The sequence below is a fragment of the Triticum aestivum genome, chromosome 7B, assembly GCF_018294505.1.
Source record: "Triticum aestivum cultivar Chinese Spring chromosome 7B, IWGSC CS RefSeq v2.1, whole genome shotgun sequence".
In the NCBI taxonomy this organism is placed as follows: domain Eukaryota; kingdom Viridiplantae; phylum Streptophyta; class Magnoliopsida; order Poales; family Poaceae; genus Triticum; species Triticum aestivum.
The window spans coordinates 524,995,656-525,015,240 of NC_057813.1; the positions used below are offsets into that span (position 1 = coordinate 524,995,656).

At 49.5% G+C, this 19,585-nt stretch overlaps 1 protein-coding gene across 2 annotated transcripts; it reads left to right on the plus strand.

Annotated features, from left to right (window-relative positions):
- Window positions 1-637: 637 nt before the first annotated feature.
- LOC123160581 (glucan endo-1,3-beta-glucosidase 13) lies at window positions 638-3,016 on the plus strand. 2 transcript variants are annotated; one of them, XM_044578384.1, is made up of 4 exons: window positions 638-783; window positions 889-2,181; window positions 2,276-2,530; window positions 2,668-3,016. In XM_044578384.1, exons 1-4 carry the CDS (start codon window positions 711-713, stop codon window positions 2,724-2,726), a joined length of 1,680 nt encoding a protein of 559 aa, XP_044434319.1. In that variant the 5' UTR covers window positions 638-710; the 3' UTR covers window positions 2,727-3,016. The 2 variants fall into 2 exon arrangements, with proteins under 2 accessions (XP_044434319.1, XP_044434320.1); XM_044578385.1 differs by having other exon boundaries at window positions 2,674-3,016.
- Window positions 3,017-19,585: the final 16,569 nt, after the last annotated feature.

Consider the following 19,585-nt stretch of genomic DNA (forward strand, 5'->3'; position numbering starts at 1 on the left):
AATTGTGTGTCAAAATGATGGATAGAAAACATGGTGAAACATGGTTTATCATAATGTTTGTCACTATATAACTTGATGAAATTTGGTGAAAACTCAATATACACTTCACATAGAACAATATTGTTTTACTATGTTTCATAGAGTTTCATCATGTTTCAGATTTCAATTTTTAGAACCTGTCAAATGTATTCAAGAGTGGACTTGTTTCAAAGTATTCATCACAAATAACACAAAGATGCAAACGGACCATAAATTAGACTTTCGATTCAATGGACAAATTAGATTCAAACTTTTAGATCAAATGAAAAAGGTATGAGAGTATGGAGCATTATATGTGTAGTACGAGAGGGAAAGGAGGAGAGATTGAGCGAGTGAGAATTCCTATTCTCCACAGACTGTCATCATGGCGAGTGGTGTGGAGCGTAATTGACACTACTGCATTGCATTGTGCACATTTCCATGTTGCTGCAAGTTTTCCGCAACTTGCACGCATGAGAGATGACAAGTGACGGGTCCTACTTAGCTAGCGGGGCATCCGTCGCAGTCATGCATCTTAAATAGTGTTAGATTAGATTAGAGATCTTATCGTGTTATGGCCAAGGAAAAATCCGGTAGCCATGCCGCTGGACTTACAATGTTGGTTATAAATCCCCACCAACCCTTTTGCTCCCCATCGCCTGACTCGTCCGCCCCCGCCTCCACAGGAAAGCATGGCGCTCACTCGCCTCCTCCTCCTCGCCCTTCTCGGCGCCGCATTACCACTGCTCTTCTTCTCCAGTGCAGGTAATCAATCACGGAGTCGTACACATCAAGGCAGCTATTTTTGGAAACAGCTAGCGCCGGCGCGGTCATGTAACCATGACGCCTTTTTGTTTCTGTGCATTGCAGAGGCGGGCGAGGTGGGCGTGTGCTATGGCAGAGTCGGCGACAACCTGATGGACCCGGCGGTGGTGGTGCAGCTGCTCAAGAAGAACGGCATCACGACGGTGAGGGTGTACGACACCGACCCGGCCGTGCTGCGCGCGATGGCCAACACCGGCATCAAGGTGGTTGTGGCGCTGCCCAACGAGATGCTGGCCTCCGCGGCCGGCGACCCGTCGTACGCGCTCCGGTGGGCGAGGAGCAACCTGGCGCCCTACTACCCGGCCACGGACATTCGCGGCGTGACGGTCGGGAACGAGGTCTTCCAGCAGGCGCCGCAGCTCACGCCGCAGCTCCTCCCGGCCATGAGGAACGTGCGGGCGGCGCTGGTTAGCCTGGGCCTGGGCGACGCCGTGAAGGTGACCACGCCGGTCGCGTTCGACGCGCTCAAGGTGTCGTTCCCGCCGTCCAGGAGCGCGTTCCGGGATGACGTCGCGCAGTCGGTGATGAGCCCCATGCTCGACTTCCTGGAGCAGACCGGCTCCTACCTCATGGTGAACATCTACCCGTACTACACGTACACGTTCCAGCCCAACGTGATCGACCTCAACTACGCGACGTTCCGCCCCAACGCCGGCGTCGTCGACCCCGTGACCGGCCTCACCTACTCCAACCTCTTCGACGCCCAGCTCGACGCCGTGTACTACGCCATGGACAACCTGGAGTCCTCTGCTAGCAGCGTGCTGCGCACCGCTGCTGGGACGGTGAGCAGGGGGAGGCGCAGCCAGCGGGTGCCCGCCAAGACCGGCGAGTCCGGGTGGTGCTCCTACTGCCCGAACATGGTGGGCGCCACAAAGGAGAACGCCCAGGCGTTCAACGCCAACCTCATCAAGCGCGCGCTCTCCGGCAACGCCGGCACCCCGTACCGCCCCGACGCCGACGTCTCCGCGTACATCTTCGCCCTTTTCAACGAGAACAAGAAGCCCGCCGACGAGCAGAACTTCGGACTCTTCTACCCGGACGGGCAGCCGGTGTACCCGGTCGACTTCGGCCCCAGCTCTGCCCCGGGCCCTGCCACGGGCAGCTGGTGCGTGGCGAACCCGGGCGTCGGGGATGCGCGGCTGCAGGCCGCGCTGGACTACGCGTGCAGCAACGGGGCGGACTGCAGCGCCATCCAGCCCGGGAAGCCGTGCTACGAGCCCAACACCTTGGTGGCGCACGCCTCCTACGCGTTCAACGACTTCTACCAGCGCAAGGGACGGGCCAGCGGGACCTGCGATTTCAGCGGCGCCGCTTCCATCGTCTTCCAGCAGCCCGCAGGTGAGACGTACAGTACAGTTGTAGAGTTGAGAATATTATTTCGATATTTTGTTGTACTACACCGCATGCATGGTTATCTAACTTGACGAGATAGGCATCTGCGACCCGAGCATCAGCTGGTGCGTGGCGAACGCGGCGGCCGGAGACGCACGGCTGCAGGCGGCGCTGGAGTACGCGTGCGGCCACGGCGCGGACTGCAGCGCCATCCAGCCGGGCGCACGGTGCTTCGACCCCGACACCAAGGTCGCGCACGCGTCCTACGCGTTCAACGACTTCTACCAGCGCAACGGCCGGGCCGACGGTTCGTGCAACTTCAACGGCGCTGGCTCCGTCGTCTACCAGCAACCGAGTGAGTCACTACTCTCGTTCGATCTAGTATATCGGGGACCATCACGGCCACGTTTGCATAACGTAGTTATTGGCTAGATATCCGTGATCTGATCCGTGTTTGTTCAACGTTTTGTTTTGTTTTGATTTTGATGATAGAGATAGGCAGTTGCGTGCTCCCGTCCAGTCATCAACAGGCTAAACTGAAGAAATGGTAGAGAAGAGCCAAGGGCAGACTGCCAGATTAAGTGTACGAGACTCCGCAATGAACCCCTGTAATCATACTCCCTCCGTCCGAAAATACTTGTCCAAGAAATGAACGAATCTAGATGTATTTTAGTTTTGTATACATCCATTTGTATCCATTTCTTCGATAAATATTTTCAGACGGAGGGAGTATTTCTTAGCCAGAAAATAACATGTAACAAATCTCGTACTCTACTATCCAATCCGGTGAGTGTTTTTTCCTTTTGGCGCATAAAGGAATGAAAGTCCTCAGGTTTGTACATATTCTTTTCCAAAAAATTTGGAGAGCGTATTTTTAGAGAATTTTTTTTTTGAAGAGCTTTATTCAACACAGACTGCCCCAATAAAAGGCCCTGGCCCATGGGACAATCAAGCGGAGTCTTCCTCCTCCGGCCGGGACTCGAATTCCACTCAAAAACAACAATAGCCACGCGGAATAATCACTAGAACAAGCTCACCTTGTCAAATACTATCAGGAAAGAGATCTATTTGACCCTTCTAGTACAACATTAACATACACTCTCTCAGTCCCAAAATAAGTGACAAGGAGTATTATATACCTACTAGCAAAAGGGTCCGTGCGTTGCACCGGCTGAAAAAAATCACACTTCCCTAACCCAATTGCTCAAGACCCCCTCTCATTCCACGACACACTGCCAGGCATGATGACATGAACAAACTCTTTGAAATCCTCCATGCTGCCATGAAAATATGTACTGCAGGGAAAATATGAACGTATTTCAGAAGTGTACTAAAGGTGTGTGGAATTTAAATCATAGAAATATCTACCTAGTTGTGAGTATCTCTTCAAGCCTTTGTTGGAGTTGCTTAGTGATGCCCAAAACATATATCGCATTATACCCTAAATAGTAGAGTCCATTTTAGTATAGAATGTTTTTTGCTTCACTACGGAGGTAAACACAAATTTTCATGAACCAATGTTGGCTAGGTTTAGGGACTATGTAGCATAGCACTATTCGTGTCCAACAATCAATCACCTATTTTTAACCGGTACTATGTTTTTCATTATAATTCTCAAAAAAAAATATTGTACATGAACAATTAATAAACATTTTTTATTATGTTTAGACATAGTAATTTTTTGCAGGTGTTAAACAATTCTAACATAATTTTCTCTTGAGTTATGGACGGGGTAAAACTGCGTTCGTGGGATTATAGCTAGTGGCAGAGGATGGTTTTTTTTTTGAGGGGGGCGACTTTTGATTGATTTCTAGCTAGTTTATTTTGTTCCCACAATTTTTTTATAGACCAATCAACTCAATACGGGACAAAACAAATGACAAAAAAGCACCAGGCTATTTTTTTACCAATCCCAGAAATCCCTCCCTTTCCTTCTTTATTATCAATTCCCGGAATCCCTCCTTTCCTTCTTTGTTCTCTCTATTCTTCCCGATTAGGACACTTTCTTCTTACTATTACGGGACGGCTGCCTTCCCACTTTTTTCCCAAATCCCTCCTTTCCTTGTTATTATGGGACAACTGCCCACTTTTCTATTTTTTGCTTTCAATCCCCGAAATCCCTCCTTTCCTTCTTATAGCACAAATGTCCGTGGGTTGCAACAGGCAAATAATTTTAAAAAAAACATGCTCCATGCCATTACACGCCGTTTATTATATCCAATCGATCTTCAGCACAACTCCCGTCTCGCACCATGCTGCCTTATTTCTGCCCCTCTGGTTTGGACAGCGTGCGCTCTCAGCTCTGTCGGGCCGACCGCGCTCTCTTGTGTGCGAGCTTTCTGATTCTTACCTGCAGCACTAACACCAAAGCCTACAAATCGACTCTTGAGATTTATCTTTGACGAAATAGGATTCTTTTTACTGTTACATACTCAATTCTTACTTGAAATAATCAATTCAAGTGTAGACTTGAAAACTAAAATTGTGTGTCAGGTATCATGTAACCATATTGGATAACAATGACCCATAAATTCGTTCAGTTAATTGAAAGTTTTTGACTTTTGATCAAGTAGGTACCCAAGCTCTAATAATTTCAGCGCATCCGAACTTTGACACATCTTTTTATTTTAAAACTGTGATTATATTTGCCATCTGAAAACCAGACTCATGGGCAGGGATCTCCAAAGGGTTCTTTGTTATTTTTATTTTTTGGGGGGTCCTCTGTTATGTTCCGGGACACCTCTCCTCTCTACTTTCTTCTAGTAGCTAAGTGTGTGGGCGTTTTATTTCTGGCTAATATCACACGCAGGTTGTTGTGCTTATTTTGCATCGCCCCATCTCTTTTCCCCTTCCTCACATGTGTAGACAGTGTTTTCCCCCTCCCTCTGGCCAAGGCGGTGGTCAGGATGGAGGTGGTGTCTTTGAATCCGGTGCTTCACCGGTGCTTCCGATGCTTCCTTTGATCTCTTGGAGCTCCGAGTAGATCGGCTTGCTTGGGGCTTCCCCCTGTTGGGGAACGCAATATTTTCAAAAAAAATCCTACGGTCATGTAAGATCTATCTCTAGGTGATGCATAGCAACGAGAGGGGAGAGTGTTGTCTACGTACCCTCATAGACCGAAGGCGGAAGCGTTATGACAACACGGTTGATGTAGTCGTACGTCTTCACGATCCAACCAATCCTAGCACCGAAGGTACGGCACCTTCTTGATCTGCACACGTTCAGCTCGGTGACATCCCACGAACTCTAGATCCAGCTGCGGTCGAGGGAGAATTTCGTCAACACGACGGCATGGTGACGGTGATGATGAAGTTGCCGGTGCAGGGCTTCGCCTAAGCACTACGACGATATGACCGAGGTGGAAATCTGTGGAGGGGGCACCACACACGGCTAAAAAATCAACTTGTGTGTTCTAGGGTGCCCCCTACCCCCATATATAAAGGAGCAAGGGGGAGGCCGGCCGGCCCTCCTGGCGCGCCCCCAAGAGGGGAATCCTACTAGGACTCCAAGTCCTAGTAGGTTTCCACCTAAAGGGGGAGAGGGAGAAGGAAGGAGAGGGAGAGGGAGAAGGAAAGGGCCCCCCTTCCTTATCCTATTCGGACTCAAGGGGGAGGGGGTGCGCAGCTTGCCCTGGCCGCCCCTCTCTCTCTCCACTAAGGCCCATCGAGGCCCATTAGTTCCCCTGGGGGTTCCGATAACCCTCCGGCACTCCGGTTTTATCCGAAACTTCTCCGGAACACTTCCGATGTCCGAACATAGTCGTCCAATATATCAATCTTTATGTCTTGACCATTTCGAGACTCCTTGTCATGTCCATGATCACATATGGCACTCCGAACAACCTTAGGTACATCATATCACATAAACTCATAATACCAATCATCATCGAACGTTAAGCGTGCGGACCCTACGGGTTCGAGAACTTTGTAGATATGACCGAGACACGTCTCCGGTCAATAACCAATAGAGGAACCTGGACGCTCATATTGGTTCCTACATATCCTACGAAGATCTTTATCGGTCAAACCGCATAACAACATACGCTGTTCCCTTTGTCATCGGTATGTTACTTGTGCGAGATTCGATCGTCGGTATCATCATACCTAGTTCAATCTCGTTACCTGCAAGTCTCTTTACTCGTTCAGTAACACTTCATCTCGCAACTAAATCATTAGTCACAATGCTTGCAAGGCTTATAGTAATGAGTATTACCGAGTGGGCCCAGAGATACCTCTCCGAAACACGGAGTGACAAATCCTAATCTCGATCTATGCCAGCCCAACAAACACCATCGGAGACACCTGTAGATCACGTTTATAATCACCCTTTTACACTGTGACGTTTGGTAGCACACAAAGTGTTCCTCCGGTATTCAGGAGTTGCATAATCTCATAGTCCGAGGAACTTGTATAAGTCATGAAGAAAGCAGTAGCAATGAAACTAACACGATCATAATGCTAAGCTAACGGATGGGTCATGTCCATCACATCATTCTCCTAGTGATGTGATCCCGTTCATCAGATGACGACACATGTCTATGGTTAGGAAACATAACCATCTTTGATTAACGAGCTAGTCAAGTAGAGGCATACTAGGGACTATATGTTTTGTCTATGTATTCACACATGTACTAAGTTTCCAGTTAATACAATTCTAGCATGAATAATAAACATTTATCATGAATTAAGGAAATAAATAATAAATTTATTATTGCCTCTAGGGCATATTTTCTTCAGTCTCCCACTTGCACTAGAGTCAATAATCTAGATTACATAGTAATGATTCTAACACCCATGGAGCTTTGGTGTTGATCATGTTTTGCTCGTGGAAGAGGCTTAGTCAAGGGTCTGCAACATTCAGGTCTGTGTGTATCTTGCAAATCTCTATGTCCCCCTCCGAAACTTGATAACGGATGGAATTGAAGCGTCTCTTGATGTGCTTGGTTCTCTTGTGAAATCTGGATTCTTTTGCGAAGGCATTTGCACCAGTATTGTCATAAAAGATTTTCATTGGACCCGATGCATTAGGTATGACACCTAGATCGGATATGAAATCCTTCATCCAAACTCCTTCATTCGCTGCTTCCGAAGCAGCAATGTACTCCGCTTCACACGTAGATCCCGCCACGATGCTTTGCCTGGAATTGCACCAACTCACAGCTCCTCCATTCAATAAAAATACATATCCGGTTTGCGACTTAGAGTCATCCGGATCAGTGTAAAAGCTTGCATCGACGTAACCGTTTACGACGAACTCTTTTTCACCTCCATAAACGAGAAACATATCCTTAGTCCTTTTAAGGTATTTCAGGATGTTCTTGACCGTTGTCCAATGCTCCACTCCGAGATTACTTTGGTACCTTCCTGCTATGCTTATAGCAAGACATACATCAGGTCTGGTACATAGCATTGCATACACGATAGAACCTATGGTTGAAGCATAGGGAATGACTTCCATTTTCTCTCTATCTTCTGTAGTGGTTGGGCATTGAGTTTGACTCAACTTCACACCTTGTAACACAGGCAAGAACCCTTTCTTTGACTGATCCAGTTTGAACTTCTTCAAAACTTTATCAAGGTATGTGCTTTGTGAAAGTTCAATTAAGCGTCTTGATCTATATCTATAGATCTTGACGCCCAATATGTAAGCAGCTTCATCGAGGTCTTTCATGGAAAAACTCTTATTTAGGTATCCCTTTATGCTATCCAGAAATTCTATATCATTTCCAATCAATAATATGTCATCCACATATAATATCAGAAATACTACAGAGCTCCCACTCACTTTCTTGTAAATACATGCTTCTCCAAAAGTCTGTATAAAACCATATTCTTTGATCACACTATCAAAACGGTTATTCCAACTCCGAGAGGCTTGCACCAGTCCATAAATGGATCGCTGGAGCTTGCACACTTTCTTAGCACCCTTTGGATCGAAAAAACCTTCTGGTTGCATCATATACAACTCTTCTTCCAGAAATCCATTCAGGAATGCAGTTTTGACATCCATTTACCAATTTTCATAATCATAAAATGCAGCAATTGCTAACATGATTCGGACAGACTTAAGCATCGCTACAAGTGAGAAAGTCTCATCGTAGTCAACTCCTTGAACTTATCAAAAACCTTTCGCAATAAGTCGAGCTTTGTAAATAGTAACATTACCGTCTGTGTCGGTCTTCTTATTAAAGATCCATTATTTTCTATGGCTTGACGATCATCGGGCAAGTCTACCAAAGTCCACACTTTGTTCTCATACATGCATCCCATCTCAGATTTCATGGCCTCAAGCCATTTCGCGGAATCTGGGCTCATCATCGCTTCCTCATAGTTCGTAGGTTCATCATGGTCTAGTAACATGACTCCCAGAATAGGATTACCATACCACTCTTATGCGGATCTTACTTTGGAAGACCTACGAGGTTCGAACTTAACTTGATCTGAAGCTTCATGATCATCATCATTAGCTTCCTCACTAATTGGTGTAGGAATCACGGGAACTGATCTCTGTGATGAACTACTTTCCCATAAGGGAGAAGGTACAACTACCTCATCAAGTTCTACTTTCCTCCCACTCACTTCTTTCGAGAGAGACTCCTTCTCTAGAAAAGATCCATTCTTAGCAACAAAGATTTTGCCTTCGGATCTTTGATAGAAGGTGTAACCAACAGTTTCCTTTGGGTATCCTATTAAGACGCACTTCTCCAATTTGGGTTTGAGCTTATCAGGTTGAAGCTTTTTCACATAAGCATCACAGCCCCAAACTTTAAGAAACGACAAATTTGGTTTCTTACCAAACCACAGTTCATAAGGCGTCGTCTCGACGGATTTTGATGGTGACCTATTTAAAGTGAATGCAGCCGTCTCTAAAGCATAACCCCAAAACGATAGCGGTAAATCAGTAAGAGACATCATAGATCACACCATATCCAATAAAGTACGGTTACGACATTCAGACACACCATTTTGCTGTGGTGTTCCAGGTGGCGTTAATTGTGAAACTATCCCATGTTGTTTCAAATGAAGACCAAACTCTTAACTCAAATATTCTCCTCCATGATCAGATCGTAGAAACTTTATTTTCTTGTTATGATGATTTTCCACTTCACTCTGAAATTCTTTGATCTTTTCAAATGTTTCAGACTTATGTTTCATTAAGTAGATATAACCATATCTGCTCAAATCATCTGTGAAGGTAAGAAAATAATGATACCCACCACGAGCCTCAACACTCATTGGACCGCATACATCAGTATGTATTATTTCCAATAAGTCAGTAGCTCGTGCCATTGTTCCGGAGAACGGAGTGCTAGTCACCTTGCCGATAAGGCACAGTTCGCAAGAACCAAGTGATTCATAATCAAGTGATTCCAAAAGTCCATCAGTATGGAGTTTCTTCATGTGCTTTACACCGATATGAGCCAAACGGCAGTGCCACAAATAAGTTGCACTATCATTATTGAACTTATATCTTTTGGCTTCAATACTATGAATATGTGTATCACTACTATCGAGATTCAATGAAAATAGGCCACTCATCAAGGGTGCATGCCCATAAAAGATATTACTCATATAAATAGAACAACCATTATTCTCTGATTTAAATGAATAACCGTCTCGCATCAAACAAGATCCAGATATAATGTTCATGCTCAACGCTGGCACCAAATAACAATTATTCAGGTCTAAAATAACCCCGAAGGTAGATGTAGAGGTAGCGTGCCGACCGCGATCACATCGACTTTGGAACCATTTCCCACGCACATCGTCACCTCGTCCGTAGCCAATCTTCGCTTAATCCATAGCCCCTGTTTCAAGTTGCAAATATGAGCAACACAACCAGAATCAAATACCCAGGTGCTACTGCGAGCATTAGTTAAGTACACATCAATAACATGTATATCAAATATACCTTTCACTTTGCCATCCTTCTTATCCGCCAAATACTTGGGGCAGTTCCGCTTCCAGTGACTAGTTCCTTTGCAGTAGAAGCACTCAGTTTCAGGCTTAGGTCCAGACTTGGATTTCTTCTCTTGAGAAGCAACCTTTTTGCCATTCTTCTTGAAGCTCCCCTTCTTCCCTTTGCCCTTTTTCCTGAAACTAGTGGTCTTGTTGACTATCAACCCTTGATGCTCCTTTTTGATTTCTACCTCCGCAGCCTTTAGCATTGCGAAGAGCTCGGGAACAGTCTTGTTCATCCCTTGCATATTATAGTTCATCACGAAGCTTTTGTAGCTTGGTGGCAGTGATTGAAGAACTCTGTCCAATGACACTATCCAGTTGAGTCAAGTGGTTGTGGTACCCAGACATTCTGAGTATATGTTCACTGACAGAACTATTCTCCTCCATTTTATAGCTGTAGAACTTATTGGAGACTTCATATCTCTCAATCCGGACATTTGCTTGAAATATTAACTTCAACTCCTGGAACATCTCATATGCTCCATGACGCTTAAAATGTCGTTGAAGTCCCGGTTCTAAGCCGTAAAGCATGGCACACTAAACTATCGAGTAGTCATCAGCTTTGCTCTGCCAGACGTTCTTAACGTCATCAGTAGCATCTGCAGTAGGTCTGGCGCCCAACGGTTCTTCTAGGACGTAATTCTTCTATGCAGCAATGAGGATAATCCTCAAGTTACGGACCCAGTCCGTGTAGTTGCTACCATCATCTTTGAACTTAGCTTTCTCTAGGAATGCATTAAAATTCAAAGGAACGGTAGCACGGGCCATTGATCTACAACAACATAGACATGCAAAATACTACCAGGTACTAAGTTCATGATAAATTAAAGTTCAATTAATCATATTACTTAAGAACTCCCACTTAGATAGACATCCCTCTAATCATCTAAGTGGTCACGTGATCCAAATCAACTAAACCATGTCTGATCATCACGTGAGATGGAGTAGTTTTCAATGGTGAACATCACTATGTTGATCATATCTACTATATGATTCATGCTCGACCTTTCGGTCTCAGTGTTCCGAGGCCATATCTGCATATGCTAGGCTCATCAAGTTTAAACCGAGTATTCTGCGTGTGCAAAGCCGGCTTGCACCCATAGTATGTGAACGTAGAGCTTATCACACCCGATCGTCACGTGGTGTCTCGGCACGACGAACTGTAGCAACGGTGCATACTCAGGGAGAACACTTGTACCTTGAAATTTAGTAAGGGGTCATCTTATAATGCTACCGCCGTATGAAGCAAAATAAGATGCATAAAGGATAAACATCACATGCAATCAAAATATGTGACATGATATGGCCATCATCATCTTGTGCTCATGATCTCCATCACCAAAGCATCGTCATGATCTCCATCGTCACCGGCGCGACACCTTGATCTCCATCGTAGCAGCGTTGTCGTCTCGCCAACTATTGTTACTACGACTATCGCTACCGCTTAGTGATAAAGTAAAACAATTACATGGTGATTACATTGCATACAATAAAGCGACAACCATATGGCTCCTGCCAGTTGCCGATAACTTTTTTACAAAACATGATCATTTCATACAACAGTTTATATCACATCATGCCTTGACCATATCACATCACAACAAGCCCTGCAAAAGCAAGTTAGACGTCCTCTACTTTGTTGTTGCAAGTTTTATGTGGCTTCTACGGGCTTCTAGCAAGAACCGTTCTTACCTACGCATCAAAACCACAACGATTTTTCGTCAAGTGTGTTGTTTTAACCTTCAACAAGGACCGGGCGTAGCCACACTCGATTCAACTAAAGTTGGATAAACAGACACTCACCAGCCACCTGTGTGCGAAGCACGTTGGTAGAACCAGTCTCGTGTAAGCATATGTGTAATGTCGGTCTGAGCCGCTTCATCCAACAATATCGCCGAATCAAAGTATGACATGGTGGTAAGCAGTATGACTATTATCGCCCACAACTCTTTGTGTTCTACTCATGCATATAGCATCTACGCATAGACCTGGATCGGATGCCACTGTTGGGGAACACAGTAATTTCAAAAAAAATTCCTACGATCACGCAAGATCTATCTCTAGGTGATGCATAGCAACGAGAGGGGAGAGTGTTGTCTACGTACCCTCGTAGACTGAAAGCGGAAGCATTATGATAACGTGGTTGATGTAGTCATACATATTCATGATCTAACCGATCCTAGCACCGAAGGTACGGCACCTCTGCGATCTGCACACATTGAACTCGGTGACGTCCCATGAACTCTAGATTCAGCTGAGGTCGAGGGAGAGTTTCATCAGCACGATTGTTGGTGATGGTGATGATGAAGTTACCGATTCAGGGCTTCTCCTAAGCACTACGACGATATGACCGAGGTGGAAATCTATGGAGGGGGGCACCGCACACGGCTAAACAATCAATTTGTGTGTTCTAGGGTGCCCCCTGCCCCCGTATATAAAGGAGCAAGGGGGAGGCCGGCCGACCCTCCTTGGCGCACCCCCAAGAGGGGAATCCTACTAGGACTCCAAGTCCTAGTAGGTTTCCACCTAAAGGGAGAGAGGTGGAAGGAAGGAGAGGGAGAGGGGGAAGGAAAGGGGGGTGCCCCCCCCTTCCTTGTCCTATTCGGACTCAAGGGGGAGGGGCGCGCGGCCTGCCTTGGCCGCCCCTCTCTGTCTCCACTGAGGCCCATCGAGGCCCATCGAGGCCCATTAGTTCCCCCGGGGGTTCCGATAACCCTCCGGCACTCTAGTTTTATCTGAAACTTCTCCGGAACACTTCCGGTGTCCGAACATAGTCGTCCAATATATCAATCTTTATGTCTCGACCATTTTGAGACTCCTCGTCATGTCCATGATCACATCCGGGACTCCGAACAACCTTTGGTACATTATATCACATAAACTCATAATACCAATCGTCATCGAACGTTAAGCGTGCGGACCCTATGGGTTCGAGAACTATGTAGACATGACCAATAGTGGAACCTGGATGCTCATATTGGTTCCTACATATTCTACGAAGATCTTTATCGGTCAAACCGCATAGCAACATATGTTGTTCCCTTTGTCATCGGTATGTTACTTGCCCGAGATTCGATTGTCGGTATCATCATACCTAGTTCAATCTCATTACCAGCAAGTCTCTTTACTCGTTCCGTAACAGTTCATCCCACAACTAACTCATTAGTCACAATGCTTGCAAGGCTTATAGTGATGAGTGAGGGAGTCCCAGATTAGGGGGTGTCCGAATAGCCGGACTATAACCTTTGGCTGGACTCCCGGACTATGAAGATACAAGATTCAAGACTTCGTCCCGTGTCCGGATGGAACATTCCTTGGCGTGAAAGGCAAGCTTAGCGATACGATATGTAGATCTCCTCCCATTGTAACTGACTCTCTGTAACCCTAGCCCTCTCCGATGTCTATATAAACCGGAGGGTTTTAGTTCGTAGGACGAACAACAATCATACCATAGGCTAGCTTCTAGGGTTTAGCCTCTCTGATCTCGTGGTAGATCTACTCTTGTACTACCCATATCATCAATATTAATCAAGCAGGAGTAGGGTTTTACCTCCATCGAGAGGGCCCGAACCTGGGTAAAAACATCATGTCCCTTGTCTCCTGTTACCATCCGCCTAGACGCACAGTTCGGGACGCCCTACCCGAGATCCGCCGGTTTTGACACCGACATTGGTGCTTTCATGGAGAGTTCCTCTGTGTCGTCACCTTTAGGCCCGGTGGCTCCTCCGATCATCAACAACGATGCGGTCCAGGGTGAGACTTTTCTCCCCGGACAGATCTTCGTATTCGGCCGCTTGGCACTGCGGGCAATTCGGTTGGCCATCTGGAGCAGATTGAAAGCTACGCCCCTGGCCATCAAGTCAGATTTGGAAGTTTGAACTACACAGCTGACATCCGCGGAGACTTGATCTTCGACGGATTCGAGCCACAGCCAAGCGCGCCAAACTATCATGATGGGCATGATCTAGCTCTGCCGCCGGACAATGTCCAGAAGGCCGCTCAGGTGTCCGCTCCGACCCTTAGCTCGGAGCCGTCTGCTCCAATCGAGGATGGATGGTTGGACACCACCTCGGGGGCTGCAATCTCTACGACAATCAAGCCGAACACCAATCTTGTCCTTCGCGAAGCTCATGACTCCAAGGTGCCGGACTCCTTTCCGGACTCCGAATCTTCCACACCCCTTCCGATCGAACCCAATCGGGCTCCGATCATGGAGGTCACCGCCGCGAACATCTTTCAGCACTCGCCCTTTGGCGACATCCTGAATTCACTAAAGTCTCTCTCTTTATCAGGAGAGCCCTGGCCGGACTATGGTCAGCAAGGTTGGGATGCGGACGAAGAAGAAATTCGAAGCCCACCCACCACCCACTTCGTAGCCACTGTCGATGATTTAACCGACATGCTCGACTTCGACTCCGAAGACATCGACAGTATGGACGCCGATGAAGGAGATGACCAAGAACCAGCGCCTATAGGGCACTGGAAAGCCACCTCGTCATATGACATATACATGGTGGACACCCCAAAAGAAGGGAATGGCGATGGAACAACAGAGGATGACCCCTCCAAGAAACAGCCTAAGCGCCGGCGTCAGCGGCGCTGCTCTGAATCCCACCAAAGCAAAAACTGCAATTCCGGCACCAGAGACAATAATACCCCAGACAGTGCCGAAGACAACCCCCTCCAGCAGGACTCAGGACAGGAGGATGGAGAAGCCAGCCCACATAAGAGAGCGGCAGACAGAGAGGTAGAGGACGATAATTACATGCCTCCCTCCGAAGACGAAGCAAGCCTCGACGATGATGAATTTGTCGTGCCTGAGGATCCCGTCGAACAAGAGCATTTCAAACACAGGCTTATGGCCGCGGCAAGCAGCCTCAAGAAAAAAAAGCAGCATCTTAGAGCTGACCAAGACTTGCTAGCCGACAGATGGACTGAAGTCCTCGCTGCCGAAGAGTACAAACTCGAACGCCCCTCCAAGAGCTACCCAAAGCGCAGGCTGCTACCCCAATTAGAGGAGGAAGCAACTAAACCTACATCACCAGCGTATGATGCGGCCGACCGGCCACCCCGTGGCCGTGACAGAGAGGACTTTCGGCCATCAACTCAAGCCGCACCCCGGCGCCGCTCAAAAAGTACCAAGGCACGGGGAAACGTGCCAGACCTGCGAGACATATTGGACGAGAAGGCAAGGCAAACATGATCGATCTATGGATTGCGTGGGCGCCCCACGACACGTGATGATACCCGTCATGCCGGATATGACAAATACAGCCAGGCCGAACACGGCAGGCAAAGCTCATATGAGCTACTTCGTGATATAGCCCAGTACAGAGGCGCCGCACACCCACTATGCTTCACATATGAAGTAATGGATCATCAAATCCCCGAGGGGTTTAAACCCGTAAACATTGAATCATATGATGGCACAACGGATCGTGCGGTATGGATCGAGGACTATCTCCTTCATATCCACATGGCCCGCGGTGATGATCTACACGCTATCAAATACCTCCCACTCAAGCTTAAAGGACCAGCTCGACATTGGCTTAACAGCTTGCCAGCAGAGTCAATTGGTTGCTGGGAGGATCAGGAATCCGCATTCCTTGACAACTTCCAGGGCACTTATGTGCGACCACCAGACGCCGATGACCTAAGCCACATAATTCAGCAGCCAGAGGAATCGGCCAGACAATTCTAGACACGGTTCCTAACCAAGAAAAATCAAATAGTCGACTGTCCGGACGCAGAAGCCCTCGCAGCCTTCAAGCATAACATCCGAGACGAATGGCTTGCCCGACACCTAGGACAGAAAAAGCCAAAATCCATGGAAGCCCTCACGACAATCATGACCCGCTTTTGCGCGGGAGAAGACAGTTGGCTAGCTCGTAGTAATAACATGACCAAGAGCCCTAGTAATTCGGACACCAAGGACAACAATGGCAGGTCGCGTCGCAACAAGCACAAGCGCCACATTAACAACAACAAGACTGAGGATACGGCAGTTAATGCCGGATTCAGAGGCTCTAAACATGGTCAGTGGAAAAAGCCATTCAAAAGAAATACTCCGAGCCCGTCCAGTTTGGACCGGATACTCGATCGCTCATGCCAGATACACGGCACCCCCGAACAACCAGCCAATCATACCAACAGGGATTGTTGGGTGTTCAAGCAGGCAGGCAAGTTAAGTGCCAAAAACAGAGACAAGGGGCTGCATAGCAATGATGAGGAGGAGCCCCAGCCGCCGAACAACAGAGGACAGAAGGGTTTTCTCCCACAAGTGCGGACGGTAAACATGATATACGCAACCCACATCCCCAAAAGGGAGCGGAAGCATGCACTCAGGGACGTATATGTCGGCGTTCCGGGAACGGGGGTCCCCAGACTTGCCTTCCTGCGGCCTGCGGCGTGGCTCAAGGGGCAGCCCAGCGCGGCCCATCTTCATCAGCGCGAGCTCAAGACCCTCGCGAGGGGTCAAGCCTCGCGGGGCGGACGACAGGAAGCTTCCCCAGGCACGGCCTCCTCAGGCTGACGACCGAAGCCAGGCGGGCACCGGCCTGCGCAGAGTCCTTGTTTCCCCTTTGGTGCAAAGGGGGCAAGCGCAGGCGAGAGTATCAAGCAAAGACAGCCATTTCGGTGCAACAAGACCAAGACCAACAGAACGGCAGGATGGAGGTCATCGTCAAGCCCAAGCCGGCGTCACCACCAGAGCCTTTGACAGGTGAGGACCAACTTTAGTCAGGATAAGCGTACTAGATGTTCCCCTTAAAAATGGCCAACTATTGGCGCCCTTCCCGCTCAATATTTGGGAAGAGGCCAATGGCCTTTGCCTATAAATAGGACTAGCCACCCACAAGGTAGAGGCATTGAGAGATCAGCGAGAGATCGATCGAATCATCATCTCGCAGAGCGACTGAACTCCCCCTAACAGTTCATCGTACCACCCGATAATAGACCCTCGCGAGGCTGTTCTTCCTTGTATTGTTCATCATCAGCCCAAGAGGCAATCCACCACACCACACACTGGAGTAGGGTATTACACCACAATGGTGGCCTGAACCAGTATAAACCCTGTGTCTCTTGTGATGTTCTTTTCATAGCTTAGATCCTAGCATGGCGGTGAGGTGCAGGTAGGCAGAGGGCGAAATCTCCACGCGCACCCCAGTGTTCGAATCTTAAGGGTCTGCGGAAACCCCAAATCCGACATTTGGCGCGCCAGGTAGGGTTGCGCCGGAATTCGTCTTCCACCGCCCTGTTCTTCATCGACCATCGCATCCATGTCAGACGCACGTCGGGCCCGCGCCGAGCGCCGAGCCGCTCTCGCTTCCTGCGTCGCCCAGACGGCCCCTGTGGGCGGGCGCCCCCGCTGTTACCCGTTGCCTGCTGTCAACGCCGCGACCGGCCCGGCAGGGAACAAGCAGCAAGCTTCGTCCCAGCATCCGTCTATGAGGCGAGACTGCCGCACTACTACTCCCTCGCTCGCTCCGGCTGGTTCTTTGTCCCACGCGCCACGCCCGGCCATGGAGGCTCAAGCTGCGCTCATCGCGGCAAACGAGCTCCTGCGCTACCGCCCAGTCGACGATGTCTACAAAGAATGGCTCGACCGCGTCGCCGTGCTCGACCGCGTCGCCGAGCTCGTCCGCGCCGCAGGGGGCTCCCCTGCGCCATCCATCTCGCTGCACCGTGCCCCGCCCCGCGCGGGCGATGAAGCTCCGAGGGCGCCTTAGCCGCTTCCTCCGCAAGAAGGCGCCCTGGCCCCAAGGCGTGTGGCCCCTGGCCGGAAACTGCTCCGTCCGGTGCCAGCGCTGCAAGAACGGAGCTGCCAAGAGGTCCCTCGCTCCCAAGAAGCTGCCCGAGTGCTCCCTGCTCCGGCCCGTCGCGACCACGCTCCTGTTCCAGCATGCCAAGACCCCGCGCTGCTCCCAGCTGCAGCGCATGGGGACCCGCAAGACCAAGCACCTCGTCACCCAAGGCCTCCCGTGGCCATAGCAGGCTGCCTCGCCTTCACCACCGAGCTACCCAGCGTCGCGTGGCCCTGCAAGTTCAAGCCAGACATGCCTCCTCGCTATGACGGCACGGCCGACCCTGCGGAGTTCCTCCAGCTCTACGAGTTGGGCATCGAAGCCGCTAACGGGGATGAGAAGATCATGGCGAACTGGTTTCCCATGGCACTCAAGGATGGGGCCCGTACCTGGCTCCTGAACCTGATCCCTGGCACGATCTCCTCCTGGGACGAGATGCGCACCCGTTTCATCGCCAACTTCCAAGGTATTCGCGACCGGCCGCCTGCCGTGAGTGACATGCGCCGCATCAAGCAGCAACCAGGGGAGACCCTACAGAAGTACATCCAGCGCTTCAACAATGCATGTCTCAAGATTCCCAAGGTGACTGAGGAGGCCATCATCTCAGCCTTCTCCGACAGCGTGCGCGACATCAAGATGAAGGAGGAGCTGGCGATGCATGAAGATCTGTGCACTTCCTTGGAGCTGTTCAACTTGGCGACCAAGTGCGCCAGGGCTGAGGAGGGACGCCTTTCCCTCCTCGAGCTGCCAGCCGCAGGCCCAGAAGAGAAGAAATCCAAGGCCAAGGACGTGAAGCGCAAGGGGGCTGCCGTGCTTGCAGTAGAACCAGACACCAAGCGGGGCAGAGACCAGCCAGAGTCTTTCAAAGGTAGCCGGTACTGTGTGTACCACGACCTCCACACCCACAACACCAACGAATGTCAAGAGCTCCGAGCCGTGCGAGAAGGGAGGACCGGCCGATGCCCAGACCGCAATGATCGAGGTTACGTCCAAGGAGGAGGAAGAAACGCAGGACGCTGGGAAGACCGCAGCCCACGCCAAGGGTGGCGCGACCGACCTCGTGAGGATCACTGGCAGGGCCAGCCTCGCGAGGAAGACTGGAGGGATCAGCCTCGCGAGGATCGCCCGCAAGGAAACGCAGGCCTCCCTCCACTGCCGTTGCAGCCAAGGAGAAACGAGGACCATCATCAGGATGAGGGGGCTGGGGGCTTCCAGGAGCCGCGCGTGATTGCCTGCATTCTGGGCGGAGCTCAAGCCCCAGCCTCTTAGAGCATCTTCAAGCAGCTCGCCCGCGAAGTCAATGCAGTCCTCCCCAAGCTAGAAGCCACGCGCCCCCTCAGGTGGTCGGCGTGCGCCATCACATTCAGCTCAGCGGATCAGCTTAGGTGCGTAGCCACAGCCGGAGTCCTCCCGATGCTTTGCTCCCCAGTCATCAGCAACGTGCAAGTCACCAGGACCCTCATCGACGGCGGAGCAGGACTCAATGTCCTATCCGTGGAGACATTCAACAATCTCCAAGTGCCTTACGATCAGCTTCAGCCAACCAAGCCTTTCTCCGGAGTTACCGATGGCTCCACAGTTCCGATCTGGCCGGTTCGCCTCCCGGTCACCTTCGGGGCACGCAACAACTACCGCACCAAGCTCATC

What these genes read in the sequence shown, in the direction of transcription:
- LOC123160581 (XM_044578384.1), top strand. Translation starts at nt 711, where the DNA reads ATGGCGCTCACTCGCCTCCTCCTCCTCGCCCTTCTCGGCGCCGCATTA. An exon ending in CGTCTTCCAGCAGCCCGCAG is followed by an intron (nt 2,182 to 2,275) that starts GTGAGACGTACA and finishes TTGACGAGATAG; the next exon opens with GCATCTGCGACCCGAGCATC. An exon ending in CGTCGTCTACCAGCAACCGA is followed by an intron (nt 2,531 to 2,667) that starts GTGAGTCACTAC and finishes TTTTGATGATAG; the next exon opens with AGATAGGCAGTTGCGTGCTC.